This window comes from Thermobia domestica, chromosome 5, assembly GCF_964235325.1.
Source record: "Thermobia domestica chromosome 5, izTheDome1.hap1.1, whole genome shotgun sequence".
Taxonomy (NCBI): domain Eukaryota; kingdom Metazoa; phylum Arthropoda; class Insecta; order Zygentoma; family Lepismatidae; genus Thermobia; species Thermobia domestica.
Genome location: NC_137458.1, coordinates 307,150,234 through 307,170,709, shown reverse-complemented (window position 1 = coordinate 307,170,709; position 20,476 = coordinate 307,150,234). Strand labels below are relative to the sequence as shown.

Genomic DNA, 20,476 nt, shown 5'->3' with positions numbered 1-20,476 from the left:
ATCATTATCTGCATAAAAAAATATAATTGTACTCATCGCTGAAAGTAGAGTAATTACTGGTATATCATCTAAATTAAACATTAGAAGGAAAAATATCAATATAAAAACATTGTTTATTGTATTAAAACATTTAAAGAAAAATTAGAAATGATTATAATGATATATAGAGATATATATGTGAAAAATTTTGTCACTAAATTTAAAGAAACAGTTAAAACATTTTATCTAGAATCAATGAGTATGCTTGAGAAAATTGTTAGTTGGAATATACAAGAAACGATTACACAAAAATCAGTTAAAAAGAGAAATGGGATGTTATTAGCTGATGATATACGATGTCTTATTACAGCATCATCTGGCGATGGTAAGACCTTTTACTTATTTAACTTTTTAATGTAGGCAGGATGGTTAGCTAATAATTACTTTTTTATTTATTCCAAAAGCATGAATCAGCAGAAATATCAACAAGTACAATAACCATTTAAAGAAGCAAAATTACTATCACCTGTTTCAAAGTTAAGGATTGAATACCAACACACTTATGGAGTATGACTCTATTATTAAAATTGATGAATGAAAATATTTTTCAAGAGGTGTGCTTGATGACTTTTAAAAATAACATCAGAACAACAATAAAGATTGTTTCACAGGAACAAATCAAGGATTTAAATTGTTTTTTTATCCTGCACAATCATACTCCAAACAAAAGAAACAATTATTAAGAGAAATATTACTTTTTTACGTAAATTTTGTCAAGATGATAATAACCTTAACCATGTTTGTAAAGAAAAATGAAATGAAAATGAAATGAAATCTTTGAGTTTTACGTCCCACAGTTATGCCGGTTAGGCTAAAGGAGACGGTGATGATGAGTGATGAATGAAATGGTGGAATGAAGAAAGTGGGAGGAAACGGGAGAACCCCGAGAAAACCCACGCACACGGTGTTTGTCCACCACAAAGTTCACTTGGCGGGGGCTGGGATCGAACCCGAGACCCCAAGCACCAGAGGTGAACGCTCTACCACTGAGCCACCGCGGCCCCGATGTTTGTAAAGAGTTAGGGGAAGGTATGTCTTGTGATAAATCTAAAAACATATGCTCTGAGTACAGGAAAGATGATTATGGCTTTATAATTATAGAAATGACGAAAATATTAATAATGTAAAGTACAAGAATAAGATTAATTTATTTATAACCATTTATCAAGACACTCATTTAAAATCAACATTAACGTTCAAACATCCCAACAACCACCCATCTCAACGTTCAAACACCCTAACGTCAGCGTCTAACGTTTAAAATTTTCTTTATAATCAATAAATAACAAAGAAATTGAGAGTAATCATAAATTAGATAGAACTGATTAAAGGTTTTAAAAATTGAAAAAAGGGAAAAAGTAAGAATATGATAGATACAAGAAGCGAACAAGCAGAAACTGATGTTATTCACAGTTTAGGAAATGAGATTAAAGAAGTAAGAAAATAAATCAAAACTCTAATGAAAACTTGCCCCAGTCGTTAAGAATTCATATTACCCTGAAACACAATCAGAAACGTCGTTTGGGCAAACGTTATTTAGAGAGGATCCCAAAACGAAAACATTTTGAGAAGTAGAAATTACATTTCGAATATCTCAAAAGATAGAAAATTTAGAATCTACAATTGCTGTTTCTGAAAAAAATTGCTAATTACTTACATCGACCAAAATACATACGTGATCATATATTTGGTATAAAAGAGGTTCGAGGAAAATCGGTTATTATAAAATTGGAGATAAAGAAGCACGAACAGAAGTTAATAATATATTTGTTGATCATCAGTCATTTAGATCTAGGGTTTGTTTAATGTTATTAACATCCAAAATGCAACATGATAATAGTGATTAATTTAAGATCGCGAAGAATTTAACAAGGTATAGAGAACTATAAGCATATAATACTTACCAATCCCATGTATCAAGACAACAATAAATAAAAAAGTTAAATTATGTTTCGTATTTTAATATTTTATGTATATTAAACAATTTTGGGATGAGACGAAAAAGAAATCAGCTAAATTTGGTAAAGACACAAAACTATTTGAAGTATATGTTTGCAGAGATGATGTTCAAAAGTTAATAGAAGATTGATTGTTATAGACGGAAGAGAGAAAGATGAAAATAAATTTTATAATGAGAAAGTGGCTATTATGGATACGATTAATAATAAGCTATCACAACTTATTCCTAATAATTCAAAAGCTATAGGTTTTTTGACAAAGATACTAAACTCATTAGCAAAAAGATTTTGAAATACTGAGAAATATGGAAAGGAAGTAGTAAACGATCTGATTAATAAACTTCCATTTAAATTGTATAATCCCGGTATATCATATTGTAATTCGGGAATCGAGGTACAAAAAAATTAGGAAGAGGAGATAAAGTTACTTATCTATTACACAAAGCTTGCATACAACATGATATATATTACAGAGACAATGAAGGAACAGTATCAAGACATGTTTTGAAATATAGGAAGTAGAAAATCAGGCCTGGAAAAAAAGTATTTACTAAGACTCAGTTGGAGAAAGACTTACACCTTTTGGAGTTGGTACTGCTATCAATGCTGAAGTTAGGTTAGGATGAGCATGATAATTTTAAGGTAGTTTTGTAAATAATTTTATGGTTTTCTAGAAATAAAGAATATTTTCTCAAAATTTTCCCCATAACAAATAAGATTGATACTGTTAAGAGTTATGAGTTCCAAAGTTTTACAACAAACAGAAGAACACTTAATAATTTGAATGAGTTTAAAAACATACTGAATAATTTTGATGTGGGTGATATATTTATTCATCCTCACAGAGTAGATTGTTATATGAAATTTTAAGTTTTAGGTGTTCAAGCTGGACAAGAATTTGCTCCTAATGATAGAGTAAAATTAGTAGGTAATTTCTTTCCTTTCTTCTTTTCTGGCATAGAAATTAGAGAACATGGAAGTGCTACAGATAAAAATGACCTACCGGCAATAACATCTACTGCCGTGTGAATCTTAAGTATGACTAAGCTAGAAGCATCGTACATAAAAGGCTGTTTTCTAAACAGATGATAAATTAGGATTGAAATAATTGTAATTTTTGATGTTGCAGAAGCTGAAGCTATTAATACAATTTGTTATACGATTTTTACGGTCAAAAGAACTTATGATCATAAGAATGAGAAAGTATTTGAAGAGTTTTATATGAATTATACAGGGTGGAACAAAAGTAGGTATACACTTCTGCATTGATCAACTACATCATTGTAGTTTATGTATTAATTTGCTTTGACTGTTTCGGGCTGAAGTTATAAATAATAAGACGTTAAGAGCAAATAATAAAGAAACGGCATTTAACCGTTTGTTAGCAATAAGAACCAACATAAAATACAGTACGGGACTGTATATCTACTGTATTTTAATATGTTTATATTAAAAATTTTTTATAGATTATTATCCATAAAGTTGAAATTAAACATTTTCTATATAATGAAAAATTGCAAGTGATATTGAATACACTTTGAAACTTGCAACCACTATACTTATTTTTGTATTTTTTGTGGGTACACTTAAGCTTACAGTTCGAATAAATATAATCTAGTCTACTACTTTTATCAAAATCCACTTAAATACTATATCTTCATATTACTTTTTTATTATAATACGTAATGAAGTAAACATTTAAACCCTTTAAATAACATGCATATTTATTTTACAAGATAGATCCTCTGTTATATATTATATCTCTCGTTTCTATGACGACGAATAACACATATTGTCAAATCACCATGTTAACATAAAAATATCAATAATATAAGAAAGAAATTAATTCTAATTCTTTTTATATTTTCTTCTTCTCACTAGCTTGTGCATATTTTAATAGCACATATTGCGCGCAAATACAAGTAATGATATTAAAAATACACAATATCGTTATATAATGTCGCCCGAACAATAAGACTTATTTGTTTACAATTAAAAAAAGAAACCAGTTATTGGCTGAAGTTGTCAAGATTTAGATACAAAATATGAAAGTGTAAACATGGAAAAGATAAATACCAGGTTTGAAAAATAAGTTTTGAGCTCGAAAATTTTGAAATATTTCTTCCACCTACATTTACAAGAGGTATGACAGATAAAATGAAAGTGATTTATTTAAAGATGGATGTAGAATGAAATATACTTCACTGAAAGACAATTATTTAAATGTTGATCTTCTGTAAATGAAAAAGAATAACATTCTTAAAGATATTCTATATAATGAATAAGAAATGACTTCTTGTGTATAAAGAAGAATATTACTAAAGTTTTAAAATCTGCCAAGTTCCAAAATTGGGAAAGATAAATTACACGAAATAACATTAACGAAATTAATAGGAACACAACATAGAGGTGAAAGAATTTTAGTACACTTAAGTGGAAAACATGAAACATTATTACCGCGAAGATATAATGAAGACATTGAGTAATTGTTCAAAATTATGCAAAAATATAGTCTTTATGCGTTATGACCATAACAAAACATTAAATAATTAACACCTATACACCAATTACTTTTCAAGAATGAAGTATTTTAAAAAATGGAATTATAAAATAATCTTGAAGCAAAAAGTTAATGGTTATTATGGATCCGGTAACTAGATTCGTTATTATAAGAGACTTTAAATTATTTGTAAAAATGTACAAGAGAGTGTCCAAATTGTTTTTGTGATGGCGTACGCCAATTTTTCTTAAATTATGATCAATGGACACAGTTTAAGGAATTACTCTTTCAAATTGAAAATGAAGTAAGTCGCAAATTCCAATACCAGTATACAAACTTGTAATTGTGTAAAATTTAAATAAGCTTCATGGTTTTATTGGCGAAAAAGTGAATTACTTTATTTTTATATGTTTATCTTCACAATTATACTGTCCGTGGTACATCTGGAAAATCTGCTTCAACTATTTATAAATTTTCATTTGATTTATATAAATATATTTACAAGCTGACGAATACTTAATTTCGAATATACTTGGGAGTGCGTTGGGGTAAAAATTTGAGGCTGAGTTTACGAGTGTCAATTTAACCTACTTCCATTAGTATTTTCAAAATCCGTCTGTTAGCAGGCGAGATATAAAATTGAAATGTTAACTATGGGTGGTATTCGTGTGAAAAATTTACGGCGAATTTGAGTGTCAATTAGAATTACTCCCGTTTGAAGTTTGAGTACCTATCAATCAGAAGCTGAAATCTGAAAGATTTTGCAATTTAAGATATGTATATTAAGTGTAACCAATACAAGGGTTTATTAGAAAATTGTCATATTTATTTATGGAGGCGTAAATTCGAAAGTTTAGGGTATATATAACTATTCTTAAGATATTCGTACTCATGATAATGTTGGTTTAGTGCATTGGCAAAACTGCAAGTTTTGAAAGTTTCAATTTACCGCGATAAATTTTTCACAGTAGATGTTTAAAAAATAACTACAGTAGTTATTGGATTCAGGATCCCATCCCACTACACACTTTCTCAAGTAAAAACAGAAATTGCTATTACTCTGTAATTCCCAACTGTGGACTGAGTAGCTTTGATCGTTTGAACTTTCCTGCCAATTAAGGAAACGGATCACATTTAAACAGTTACTTGCTTACTCAATTGGTGATGTTCGTTATTGTTCAGTTTATTACTTTGCTGATAGACGTCGCTACTTGTACAAATATTTGTATATACATGAAACCCGATTTGCGGCACTTTGCTCTGAGGACGTCCACACGGCAGAGTGTTTGACTAAAAGAACTTAGTAGTTGCCGAGAACGTATGTTTAAACCTTGCACGAAATTGTAGTTTATTAGAGCGGCCAGCTTATAAATTTGTAATTCACCAGTCTAAAGATACAAGTGGTCTGCTATTGCTCTAACTCACGTGACTACAATGCTTGTACGTCTGTGACTCATGTATAGGTGTGGCTGGGCGTCTTTGGATTTGAGAAGTTGAATGGAGGAATCACTAGAGAATTAGGGATTGGGTGGGCAAGGTGTATGGCTAACTGCTAGGGAAAGAGAAGCTGAGCGGAAAGTTATAGAAGCACTTTCAGCATTAAAAATGAAAGCAGCGTAAAGTAGATGCGGCCCAAGAAAAAGGAATTAAGCGGAAGAAAGTAAAAATTAGGGCAAACAGAATGGATATAAAATCTTAAATTTTTCCGCTTTCGGCATCTATGGCCATTTAACCCGTCACCGATGAGGGACGACTTCCTTCGGCGAACAAACTATCCGGGACAAAGGAAGGAAGGAAGCAGCCTAGGACCTATACGTTAAGTACCATACCGGCATTGCGTGGTGTGAATAAGGAAAAGCCAGGAAAACCATATTCAGGATGCCTGGCCTGAAAAAGCTTTTAACACTTTTTCCACTGCGTTCTTCCACTATGATTCAAGGAAACAGGAGCACAAGGAAACGGGAATCAAATAAAAGAAACTACGGGCAAACAAACAATTCCTGTTTATTTCGGAGGTAAATATAATATCAGACAATCCAGCGACGCTCCTCTCAAGTAGTCGGAAGAATTTCTTCCAACAGTGAAGTTTTGCTAAAAGTAACTGAATTTTAATTTATTTATTTTATGTTTCGTATGGTCGTGCGTTACTTAAATTTGTAACTTTTTTATTTACAGTTCGATTTTTCTGATTCAGAAACTTGTCGATACAAAAGTTTAAGATCTTTGTGATTTTAAACATCATAACTGTCTAATTAATTAAATTCTTCTCTACCGGTATTGCGCTATTGTAGTTCAGAAATTAATTTCTGTAAAATGTTACATATAGTCTTGGTATTCAAAGAGCTCAAAAAGAAAAGTGCGCTCCGAGTTAGGTACTGATACAACTATCGACTAGTCCGATATATATATTAGTTCAGCAATACGTCTTCAAGATTGTAAGTACACATTTCTTGACCTTGATCTACAAATCAAATGCTTTTTTCAGATATCAAGAAAGGCTGACCCATAGACGCCTAAGGACAGCAAATACAATTAAATTTTTAAAAGAAAGAGGGTTAACTCGACGACAGTTGCCAGTTTAATTGTTAATTTAACCAAACGTCTGTTACGGTCTGCGTAACTAAGTGGGCAGTGTGTGAGACTCTCATTCTACAAGTTCTTAGTTCGATTTCCAACCTAAAATTACGGCATGTTTTTTTCAAGGACATAAGAATTGTAAATTGTGATCGCAATTGTCACTGATAGAGTTATCTTTAAAGGAAGCTACCCGTAAGGCGGAGAAAGGAGGTGAAGTTAAACGCACTGTTTATAATTATGAGTTGAAGTTTCATCGCTCTTTATCCTTTTTCGGCCTCTGTATCATGATATTGTTATATTTATTTTCTTTCCATTAATTGCAACCTTTTAGAAGTGAATATGAATGGAATTTCATCTATCTTGTGATTTTCTAAGCGATGCTATACTATTCGATTTCTTGCTCCAAGTATTGGAATATCCTAACATGTCATGTTTTATCCTATATTTGTTCTTTCATATTGCATGTCCAGCTATCAGGTGTACACTGAAAAATTCTACTGGAGGAAAGAACTACTATTTCTTGTAACTCCAGAATCCACAAACTTTAATCGTTAGGTGTACTAGGACAAGTAATTAGAAATTCAACTAAAAACAAAAAAATTAATAAACATTTAAAAATAATTGGTAAAATTCAAATGAATGAATAAGATCCGGACGAATTCGTGGAAATAAAATGGCAAATAGGCGGGGAAAATTTAATGAAAGAAGTGAAATTGAAACAATATATTCCGACAATTAAAATAAGAAAAGAAACAAGAGAATTAAACAACGAAACATCCCTTTAATCCTATATTAATAGATTAAATATCAAATATAATCAAACGTGCTACTGCAGGTTAGACCAAACACGGAACATATGACAACATTATGCATATTTGAAGAAATGATTGGGGAAGGAAGGAAGCGACCTGGAACCTGTAAGATAGATACTACCCCTTCTTTTGCCTGGTGTGAATGAGGAAAACCCAGAAAAAGCTCATTTAAGGTGGCTGGCCTGAAAAAGCTATTACACCTTTCCGACCGAGTGCATCCACCGGGAACAGAACCCGGGGCCGCTCGAGAGAATACAATGAAAACAAAAAAAGTCATACCATACTTTAGCACAAACTATAAAAAAACTTTTATATATAAAAAGACGTAGGAACCTGATATGATCAAAATCAAGTTTCCCGGAAATAACCTGCAAGAGCTGAACTAAGTTTGTTTTTGTATTAATGATCCTTATAATATAAGTGTGATTGCAGGTATTTTTATGTTTAAAGTGGAAAAAAATCAAATGGAAAAGGCAACAAAACGTAAGAAAATGATGTTTAAAACAAATAAAACAAAGCCAAGAACATAATTTTACAGTATATCCCTGTTCATTGTAAGCACTATCCTCTTGTTTCAATTCCATTTTCACCCAGTTTTATTCTATAATACGATATTAATGGAAATTAATCGCAAAGAATTCATCCAAACAATATTCTTTAATGCAGACACAGAAGAGAAACTAGTTTAATATATTCACTCTCAACTATTTTATGATTTTCTTGTTTGTAATTTATATCCTCTTGGAGTATTTTTAAATACAAAAGATAACGTAGAATAGAAGGAAAAGAGCCAAAAAGGGTATACAGAGAAGTTTAATATACCGTGCAAAACCTAAAATGTGTAACAATAACATGCTGATTTATAACTAACCGGAAAAAGGAAAGAAAGGAAATAAAGAAGGAATAGAGAGAAGAAAGCCGGCAAGAGAGAAGTTCCCATAGAAAAGACTAAGACATCGACTAGTGAAGTTGGGAAATCAAGGGTATAATCTAGAACGGAAAAAAAATACAAATAAAAAATCACGTCTAATAATGGAAACTCTTGTAACCTGTGATGCAAACACTTAAAAACAGCACCCAAAATAGTATCCTATGTCTTTTATGCCAACTGTACATGGCAATCGAATAAATTTCATGCACAATTTTTTTGGTAAATTATGAGTATTTTGGGGAACTGTAATTTCAAAATTGTCTGGTAAATCAATTTGTGTTTGCCACCTTTTTAACACACTGTTGATACTATTTGAATATGAAAACTAACTGCAATTGTTGAGGGTCCGTCCTTGAACTTGTTGATTTTACATGAAATACCTCGGCGTTTTCTTCCCACTTTTCCGATAAAAGTTTCTAAAAGCGTTAAAAATTTCGCACCTTCTAAGTGGCTTTGCATTCTTTCATGATCCTTACATTAGGAAAGAAACGATGTCTATAAGGGGCCGATCTGCCTCAGTGGAACAGCATTAACCTCTAGTGCACGGGGTTCTTTGTTTGACCCAACTCGCGTCAAATAAATTTTGTGGTGGACAAACACCGTGTGCGTGGGTTTCGTCGGAGTTCCCACGTTTCTTTTCACCTGTTTCACTCTACCATTTCATTCATTTTTCATAATCGCCGTCTCTTTTAGCCTAACCGGCATAAACTTGGGTCGTAAAAGATGTCATTTCAATGATCTATATAGATCCAAGATTTTATAAAAAAAAACATTAAACTAACTTGCCTATATAAATATATTTTTACTTTTATTGTTTTTTAGAAGGCGACAATTAATTGCATGAACTAATGAGAAACGTAGGAGCATGAGAGTGAAAGCAACTAAGACAGACGAGTAGGTTATGGAGCCAGAGGCACAATTTATAGTTTTCTTCTATATCAGTTTTTAGTACACTTTATGATTCCAATGTATCTTCCCGTACCTTAATTTGCAATTTTCGCGATTCCATTTTTTCTTCACACTACTTTGGAAAATATTTCGCCAAGATAAGAGGTTTCTAGTATCATCCCAGTACTGTCGTGCATTCATAACACTTTATACAATTCATACTACCTTTCTGTATTTGTCCATACTTTGTGCACTTGAAGATGAAAGCGCTGAGCTATTCCATGTAAAATCAACAAGTTGAGAGATGGACTCTTACACAATTAATAATTTTGTAATGCCAATACACTTAATTTGAGTCTAGGGGGTTAAATTATAAACAAAACGAAGAACGTTTCAGCGATATTTTATGAGGAAAGTTAGCGCCCCATAATTGAGGCTAACTTTACTTAGATATCGAATTATAGTCATAATGATCATTTCCCTTCGAAGGAAACCTGCACAAAAGAATTCAGTGTGGAGTAGAGGATGCCATTCCTAGACGTACTAATAGTTTAGTTTGTCGAAAAGATATGTTATAGTTATTCTCTATTGCTAAGTCTATTCTTAATCTGCTGTACGTAACCTGATATATATATAGCTGTAGATAATTATATATATATATTGTTACGGTGTAACATTAGCCTGGTCTTGAAACTAGGGTGAAGCCGCCACTGATTTACTTCGGCCACTACTGACGTGAGGAGACCCTAATCTTAGGGAAAATCGGTAGAGGTTCGTTATTGAAATTCGGTTCTTGTAGGCACCATGCCAACATTATTGTTATTTTTTATTGTCTTTTTAATTCTCCCACACCTTTGGAAAAGGTAACAGAGCAAGCCACGATGAAAAGATTGACGTAAATAAGTAGCCAATGATAAACACGTATTAAATTATCAACAAACAATTCCCTGAAGTACGTGACGAACAAAAGTCAGAGCGTTTCTGAGATCTCTATTCTACGCAATTAAGAAAATTACGGAATTGAGTTATCCTGAAGTATGACGCTGAGAATTATTCTAAATTCGTCAGTGTCGCTGCACATCCTAAAAGTCTTGGGTTGCGTTATTTCTCCAAAGGAAGGGAATGACAGTGTTTGATAAAATTGTGCAGCTTTATCTCAAACTCAAAAAATAAGAACGGCTTCTGCCGACTCAGTTCCTGAGTGGGTGATCTTACGTCAGACGGCGTATATAAAAATTAGAAAAGGAAATTCTCGGGGAATTGGGGGTGAGTCTTGTGTGGTGTTTACCTTGTGCGGGTCTTGGTTCAACGTCGTCGCAGGGAGTGTCAGTCAACACTTATATTAGTGTTGAAGCTTCTTCAGGTATGTAAGAAATGAATTTTTAATATTTACTACTAAACGGCAAAGAAAGTGCAGATATGAAGGTTGGGAGGCTGAAACTTTGGACTTTAACAACTTCCCGTCATTCTGATCATTAACTCTAGCTTAGTAAATTATTTTTGCAATACTTTCCTTTCTGGACGTAGGTAGACTACCTTACAGTCGTGAGATAGCCAGTGAAATCAAGGGTATTCAATTTGGTGTTTAATATTATGAAAATAAACTACATAAATGATTAAACTGTGATATTGAATAGAACTCTTGTAAATCTTAATGAAATGCTGAGTTACTTTGGAATTCTCATTTTGTAATTTCACTGTATAAATTATTTTAACTAGTCTGGTAATAAATTTACTAGCTTAAAGAATTATTTAATTTTTCAATGGATTACTGTTCTAGAGTTAATGACTGTTATCAGTTGTTGGGAGGATTAGTCGATAGACATATTATGCTACTCGATCCCGTTAGTGTATTGTAGCTAACGTCTCCGTTTTCTTTATAAGTATCCTGTGAACTTGGCGCTGATGACAGGTTTTCTCGAGGCTGTTTAGATAGCTGACTACACACTATCTTATCCAAGGGACATGATACTGGGAGTTGCTTAAGCAAGTACTGAATTAGAGTGTGAGACGCCGTCGTGAACGAAAGGTGTGTCGGAATCGAACCTTCTCTATCAGTCTCACTCTCCTTTAATCTCACTCTTCCGAAACCTACTCTGTGTGAATTCACAGCAATGTAAGACTTGCTTAAGGAAGATTCGCCTAGAGGAACAATCTGGGACCAACCTCGATAATGCCATCACGGGAATCTAATACCCGTATTTGGTAAAGTATGTATGTTTCTTTTTCAGGATCCTTCTAGGAACCTCATAACTAGTGTTCTGCATACTTAAGTAATAACTACATTAGATTCGCCACTTGACCACTGCCAACTCCCTCAGATTTTAGTGTAAAATGCAGTGTGTACATGCACACACAAATATATATCGTAATAATATCACATTTTATTAGTTAAAAAAAGACTATGTGCAGTGTTTATACGATTATATCATGTAGCTAAGAGATTGATAAACTCTCTAACAACGGCGCAAAAAATACATACTTATGCAAAAACTTAAGTTAGTGAAGTTACGTACGAATTATCTACAGCTAGCTACCCACGACCCTAACGAAAGTGTATCAGGTCAGTTTAGCTAACAAAGCGAAAGAAAATTTTCAATAGAAACTGCATTATAATACATTATAGGAAAGGAAATGAAATAAACGAACATTTGTATATGATAAAACCCAAATTTGTGCAGTATAATAATTATCAGATCTTACAATAATAATAAGAACTTACAATCCACAGTTGGAAGTAGAATAGTTGCAATTAAAGGTACAGACCTGCGACACGTTACGAAAAACTTTGCAATCGTTTTATTTGAAATATTATCGATATTGAAATTAGTAATTATAGTTTTCTGCTTCTCAACGCAAAGGATGCAATTTAAAATTTTGTTATTTTTATTAGCTGAGTGAGATAAATTATTTCTTTCTATTTTATACGATCTAAAGGATGTAAGATTGTCCGTAGATGCCGGCAACAAGAAATTATCAATTTCTATTTTTCACTTATTCTAAATTTTGATGTTTTATTTACGCCGTGGAAGCGTTTCACTTGAAATCATGTTATCGATATACGATGAGATAAATAAACTAGGAGTTATTTTGTAGAATCTAGAGAAGGGTAAGATTGATCTAGGTATGAGGCATAAACAAATTCCCATATTTTTCTATTTGTACCGTTTTGAATTTTGATGTATTAAATGGCGGATATTGTGTTGATAATGAAGGGCACAGTCTGAAATCATATCATTTTTATAAAACAAGTAGAATGAGTTATTGTTCTTTAAAATCAAAAGGTAAATATGAACTAAGGTATGATTTTCGAGCTCTTTCCTACTTTTTCTATTTAAAATGTTTCCAATTTCCGCTACTGTAAATGTTAAAAAGAGTGAGTGTTTCTGAGATTGTTTTGCTTTTTTTTTTTATTATAAGAGTGAAATAAACTATATACTGTATTTTCCTGGATTACCCAAAAGAGTATAATTATAAATATACAATTTGGAGGGATATTTCTTGTATGCTTTGTTCGAAAATTGATTTGAAATTGAAAACTTTTATTGCACTTGCTTCGCTAAAAATAATAGTGCATAAACTGTTATTTAATCATGTATTAGTTGAAATTCCAGCAGTTGTGCGACATTTATGCACAATATTTAAAGAAAACAAAACAAAACATTTATGCACAATATTTAGAAGCAAAAACTCATGAGAATAAATAGAGATGATAAACTTTTTTGAAATTACCATGTCCATTCAGATACAATTACCATTGCTTATTCATAATAACAATTATTATTGTTATTATTATAACTGAAACAAATATCAATGAGAAATTACGAGGCAAGTTGAGAAGTGTTCCTGACTCCCCTTAGTGACACTTAAGATTATGAACTCAAAACTGAGTCATATACATACAGTATGGCGCTATATTCAATGTACAAAAGCAGAGGAATGATTCCTGAAAGGAAAACAAACAAAAAGGTTCCAATAAACATAGGGCGAAAACTCCATCGTTTACATGTTATAGGCTGCCGAAAACATGGAAAAAAAATTATAGCTCTATAGCTCTAGAATTATGTGACCTACTGTAGTCGGGTCAAGGCTTCACTTAGTAAAGGAACTAGTATATGCTCTATCCAAAAATATATGTTTTAGAATTCTAAGGTACTCACGCAGCAATTTTTATAGAGCTAGTTGGAGAGTACTTTATACCATAGGCTCGTAGTCAAACTCCCTTTATAAAAATTGTTGTGAAAGCACCTGGGGATTCTGCAACACGTATTTTTGGATAGGGCACATACTTGTTCCCAAGTGAAGTCTTGACCCGACTACAGTAGATGCCATAGTTTTGGAGCTATGGACATTTAGAATTTATTTTTTCGTGTTTTCTGCAGAATATAACAAGTAAACGATGGGGATTTCGCCCTATATTTATTGAAACTTTTTTGTTTGTTTTACTCTCGGGAATCAATCCTCTGCTTTTGTACAACGAATTTAGCGCTATACTGTATATATATATACCGAGGGACAGAGAGAGGGAGTAAATTCTTTAGTACTACTCCTTTGACACTACTTTATCCCCACTTAAGATAAAGAAACATATTAAGAATAGGCTATATCTTCTGAATAAAAATGTCTTCGATAACACTACTTCGAAGTATACAAACTCTCCAGAATGAATTTCTATAGCAGAGAAACCAACACGAAAACATTCACTGGTGTATATTTACTGTAAAATTTACACAATTGTAAATTTTACATAGCAAATTTGTAATAGTATTAGACAGTGCGTAAACGTTCTAAATATGTTGTGTTCTTACCTTTGAGAGGCCTATACACGTAGAAATAAGTTAATGAAGGTCAAACCTGTTATGCATGAATTCGCAAACAAAGTAATAAGTAAACATTATAAGTGAAATGTGGTTTGAAAAGTAAATGTGCTAGCAAGTATAGAAATATCAGAGAGTTAAAGAATCCACATTATCGCGAAATTTACGTTAGCTATGTGTTATTGTACAACATAAATATTTATTCAATTAAAACATATCAGGATGTTACCTACACCGCCTTCAGTAGCGTAAAAATACATTATTCAATGCATAAGGTAAGTAATTTAATGTCATATTAATCGCTTTGTGCTACCCTCATTTATATGTATACTCACTTTCGGTGACGCGCCTGTTCGCAACCCACTCGGGACAACATGCTACGCTCCGGCCCTGACTCTCTCATATACCATTCGTGTTTTTAAAATGGCCACCTAGCACACGTTTGTTTGTGTCTTTTGGAGACAATTCTTATCATGTACGTCACTGCAGCCCTTTAAGTGAAGCTATATGAAGGAATGCAGACTGCTGCAGAAATGAATATAGAGTAAAATGGAAACAAAATCTTTAAATTTTATGTCCAATTTTTATGCCGGCTACGGCAAACGAGACGGTGATAATGAGAAATGGATGAAAAAGGGGAACAAAAATGGTCCGTTAAGGGAGTCTAGTGTATTTGACACCACTTCTTTCTATTGATTTTCGTTTGATTACATAATATAACGTTATATTAGGTTTGGTTAGGTTAGCTTAAGGGGTTACAGTGTAGTTTTGGACCTCTTACCGGAACATGGACCGAAATAGGAAAGAAGAAAGTCGGAGGAAACGGGAAACCACGAGAAAATCAGCGCATACTGTGTTTGTCCACAGAGAGTTCGTTTGGCTCAAGCCTGGATCGAACCAAGGAACCCACTCATCAGATGTGCTCTCCCACTGAGCTACCGCAGCACCGAAAATACAAAAATCCGAATTCCTGAAAAAGTAAATATGTAATGAATTTTTGCATGAATCGTTACAATAAATCTGTACCCACTTTAGGTAAGAATTATCTATTGTGTTATGTTTTGCTAATGTCTTTGGAAGCTATCCGGAAAAGTGTGACTGGGGGAATTTGAGATAAATCGTGAGCAAAATCACAAATCCCCATATTTTTTGTTCCAGTACAACATATTTTACGTTTGAATTTCGGATCCCTTCAGTCACGCTGTTCTTTTACATAAGGCTCTATACACTATCGTTTAGCACGCAAATTGTAAAAATGTACAAGAATTGGTGACAAATGTGTAATCAATAATAAAGTAAAAACTACTTCATCGAGATAGTCTGAGCTTTATAAGATTTGTATGTGTGGTGTCGATCATTTGTGCTTTTGTGTACAGCTAGTCAATGTATGCCGTTCTACTTCCGATCTGTAGATTATTAATTTACGTTCAAGGTATCTGCCACAGCTAAAGATTTCACGCGAAGTACCGGGTTTGCTTTTTACTTATAAAATTTCCCAATCTATTTAACTGCATCATGAATCTGAACCAATTACTATACAGAAAATATAGCCTTACCTTTCTCGCTCAAGTAAACTTTTTGTTGTTAATTGTTTGTAATCATTAGAGTACGACACGCAAGTTTCCTCAACTACTATATTACTTTCAAATACAGGATTTTCTACTGGAAATTCTGATTTCACCGTATCGATGTTTAATTTCACATCCGAAGAATACGTTGTTACAAAATTCTGCATTGTTTGCTCTTCTTCCGATGTAGATAATATTAATTCTTTGTTGTCAGTCATCATTTCGTAGTTCCACCCTAACCCCTCGAGTGGATCTTCCTGAGGAAAGTCATTCTCGATTTCTTCTTTGCACATCAATTCCAACTTAGACGCCTCATCAGCCATTATCGCTTCACATTTAATAAGAATTTGGAACTGAGTTTGGTACTTTCAATTTATTTTGTACCGCCAGAATTAATAAAATGACTTACAAGGACGTTCAAGAAAGTAACTAAATGGTACTTGCAATCAAATTTTAATGAAACACAGAATATTCTTGTTTAAAATTATCACGTTTGGACGCCTCGTTTGTTCGATTCTAGGAGCGTGATGCGTGAATGCACTGTATTGATTAGCCTGAAGCACCACTTCTAGTGTTGCCAACACTCAGCCAGAAAAAAAGTGGCTAAAATCAATAGTTAAAAATGATTAGTATCAAGTTGGCCCCACCACTTTTGGACGGAGAAAAATAAATAATACTACTCGTTTGTGCCACGTTAGTGCTAATTAATGCCCAAATTTCAGCGTTTGTGCAATCAAAATAACAAAGTTATGAACAATTTAAATTTCGGGGCCAACTTGACGTCAAGTTGGCCCCGCTTTTTTCCCTAACTGAGATAGAATGGATTTTCTAACGTCAAATGTTTGTGCTACATTAGTGCTGGTTAGTGCCCAAATTTCATCGTTAGTGCTATTCAAATAACGCAGTTATAACGAATTAATTAGCGTCAAGTTGGCCCCGCCTTTTTACCCTAATTGAGATAGAATAAATTTTCTAACATCAAACGTTAGTGCTGGTTAGTGCCCAAATTTCACCGTTAGTGCTGTTCAAATAACGCCGTTATAACGAATTAATTAGCGTCAAGTTGGCCCCGCCTTTTTTCCCTAATTGAGATAGAATGGATTTTCTAATGCCAAACGTTAGTGCTACGTTAGTGTTGGTTACTGCCCAAATTTCACCGTTAGTGCTGTTCAAATAACGCCGTTATAACGAATTTATTAGCGTCAAATTGGCTCCACCTTTTTCCCCTAATTGAGATAGAATGGATTTTCTAACGTCAAACGTTAGTGCTACGTTAGTGCTGGTTAGTGCCCAAATTTCACCGTTAGTGCTGTTCAAATAACGCCGTTATAACGAATTAATTAGCGTCAAGTTGGCCCCGCCTTTTTTCCCTAATTGAGATAGAATGGATTTTTTAACGTCAAATGTTTGTGCTACGTTAGTGCTGGTTACTACCCAAATTTCATCGTTAGTGCTTTTCAAATAACGCCGTTATAATGAATTAATTAGCGTCAAATTGGCCCCACCTTTATCCCTAATTGAGATAGAATGGATTTTCTAATGCCAAACGTTAGTGCTACGTTAGTGCTGGTTAGTGCCCAAATTTCACCGTTAGTGCTGTTCAAATAACGCCGTTATAACGAATTAATTAGCGTCAAGTTGGCCCCGCCTTTTTTCCCTAATTGAGATAGAATAAATTTTTTAACATCAAACGTTAGTGCTTTGTTAATGATGGTTAGTGCCCAAATTTCGCCGTTAGTGCTCTTGAAGTAACGCCGTTATAACGAAATTAATTAGCGTCAAGTTGGCCCCGATTTTTCTCTTTAATTGAGATAGAATTGATTTTCTAATATCAAACGTTAGTGCTATGTTAGTGCTGGTTAGTGCCCAAATTTCGCCTTTAGTGCTGTTAAAATAAGATTGTTATAACGAATTAATTAACGTCAAGTTGGCCCCGTCTTTTTTCCCTAATTGACATAAAATACATTTTCTAATGGGAAACGTTAGTGCTGGTTAGAGCCCGAAAATAACGTCGTTATAACGAATTAATTAGCGTCAAGTTGGCCCCATCTTTTTCTCTAATCGAGATAGAATGGATTTTCTAATGCCAAATGTCAGTGCTACTTTAGAGCTGGTTAATGTCCAAATGTAATAGTTAGTGCTGTTGAAATAACGCTGTTATAACGAAATTAATTAACGTTAAGTTGGTCCGGTTTTGTTTCTTATTTGAGGTAGAATTTTTATAATGCCAAGCGTTTGTGCTATGTTAGAACTTGGTCGTGCTTCCATATGTTCTATAGTTGTGATGAAATTTCACGTCAGTGAACTTGGCCCCCACCTGAGGCATTAACAATAAAATTAGTGTCAATCGTTGGTTCATCTTAGTGTACAACCCCTAACGTTAGTTCTTCATTAGTGTACATGCTACAAGTAAAAGAAAACCTTCATGGCTCCAACTTCACGCTGGCCTCCACTTCAAGCACTAGCTGAATAATCAGTTATTAGTTAATGCATTGTCAGTGCGTGTAGAAAATACTAATCGTTTCGTAATGTTTCAATATTAGTGTTGTTATGGGAATCACATTTCAGGAAACTTCCCTAAAGAAATACATGAGTAATTTTTCATTTTGTCAAATTCCCGGTAAATTCAAAAGCACTTATGATCTATTCTAGTGGAATCGTTAGTGCTTCTTAGTGTACGAACCCCCAATGTTAGTTCTTCATTAGTGTAGGTTGTACAAGTAAAGCATCTCTGGAGGGCTAGCGTGAACTTGGCCCCCATTTTAGGAACTAACGAAGAAATTAATGACATTCGTTAGTGCATCGTTAATGCTTCTAGAAAACTGTGATATTTTCGTTAGTGCTCACTATTAGTGAGGTCATGGCTAATTACATGTCACGAAACTTCCATAAGAAATACATGGGTAATTTCTGATTACGTCAAACTCCCTCCAAATTCGAGAGCAGTAATGCTCTGTTCTAGTGCTATTATTAGTACATTATTGGTGCGTTTTGGTGCATCAACACGTAACGTTAGTTGTTCATTAGTGTAGGTGCTACAAGTAAAACATATTTGGAGGGCCAATGTGAACTTAAATAAATAAATAAATAAATAAAAATAAAAAATAAATAAATAACTTAGCCTCCCGTTTAAGCACTAACGAATAAATTATTGTCATTCATTAGTGCATCGTTAGTGTTTCTTGAAATCTCTGGTAGTTTCGTTAGTACTGCATTATTAGTGTAGTTACGGATAATTTCTGATTGCAACAAATTCCCGCCAAATTCAAGAGCGCTAATGATCTCCTTTTGTGTAATCTTCAGTGCATCGTTAGTGCTTCTTTGTACAGCAACCCTTAACGTTAGTGCTCATTGGTGTATGTAGGTGGTACAAGTAAAAACCCTTTGGGATCAAATTGACACTGCCCCCAGTTCAAGCACAAACGAAAAAATACTGCCGTTTGTAGTGCATCGTTAGTGCTTATTAATGCACCAAACACTAACGTAAGTGCTTGTGAATGTAAGCTCTAGAACCAAAACAATAGTAGGGATTAGTAGGGCTAAAACCTTCTAACCTACTTCTAGCACTAAGAAAAAGGTAGTGCCATTCGTTAGTGGATTGTTCCTGTTTTTTAGTGCACAAACTCCTAACGTTAGTGCTTCATTAGTGGAGGCTCTAAAGCCAAAACATGATAGTATGTAATTACACTCTGGTCGCCACTTCAAACACTAACGAAAAAATTAGCGCCATTTGTTATTGCATCGTTGGTGCTTCTAGGAAACACTAATAGTTTCGCTAGTACTTCACTATTAGAGTAGATATGACCAATTGCATGTCACGAAACTCCCATAAGAAATACATTGGGAATTTTTCATTGGCTCAAATTTTGGTCAAATTTAAAAGCACTGATGATCTCTTTTAGTGTAATTGTTATTGCTTCGTTAGTGCTTCTTAGAGCACTAACTCTCAACATTAATGCTTCAATAGGTTGGACGCTAGAAGCGAAAAACGTTAGCCCTTAAGAAAGCACTAACGATGAAACCTAGTGAAATCGATAGTGCATCGTTAGTATTTCTAAAAAACTCTAATAGTTTCATTAGTGCTGCGCTATTACTGTAGATATGGCCAATTTTATGTCTCGAAGCTCCCATAACAAATACATGGGCAATTTTTTATTGTCTCAAACTTGCACCAAATTCAAATGCACTAATAATCTCTTCTAGTAAAATCGTTAATGTTTCGTTAGTGCTTCTTGGAGCATTAACTCCCAACATTAATGGTTCAATAGTTTGAATGCCAGAAGGAAAAAACTTTGGGAGGTCTAAATACATGTTAGTTTCCCGAGAAAGCACTAACGATGAAACCCAGTGCATCGGTCGTGCTTCTAGAAAACATTAATAGTTTCG

General features: G+C 33.6%; 1 protein-coding gene across 2 annotated transcripts in view; it reads right to left on the bottom strand.

Annotated features, from left to right (window-relative positions):
• The window catches only part of LOC145686773 (uncharacterized), a 453,410-nt gene extending 436,751 nt beyond the window's left edge, over positions 1–16,659 (bottom strand). The window contains exon 1 of one of the 2 annotated variants that reach the window (XM_081760429.1): positions 16,079–16,659. In XM_081760429.1, coding sequence (XP_081616555.1) covers positions 16,079–16,413 — 335 coding nt within the window. In that variant the 5' untranslated portion in view covers positions 16,414–16,659. The remainder of the gene's footprint in view (positions 1–16,078) is intronic. The other variant, XM_081760428.1, reaches the window with a different exon arrangement.
• Positions 16,660–20,476: the final 3,817 nt, after the last annotated feature.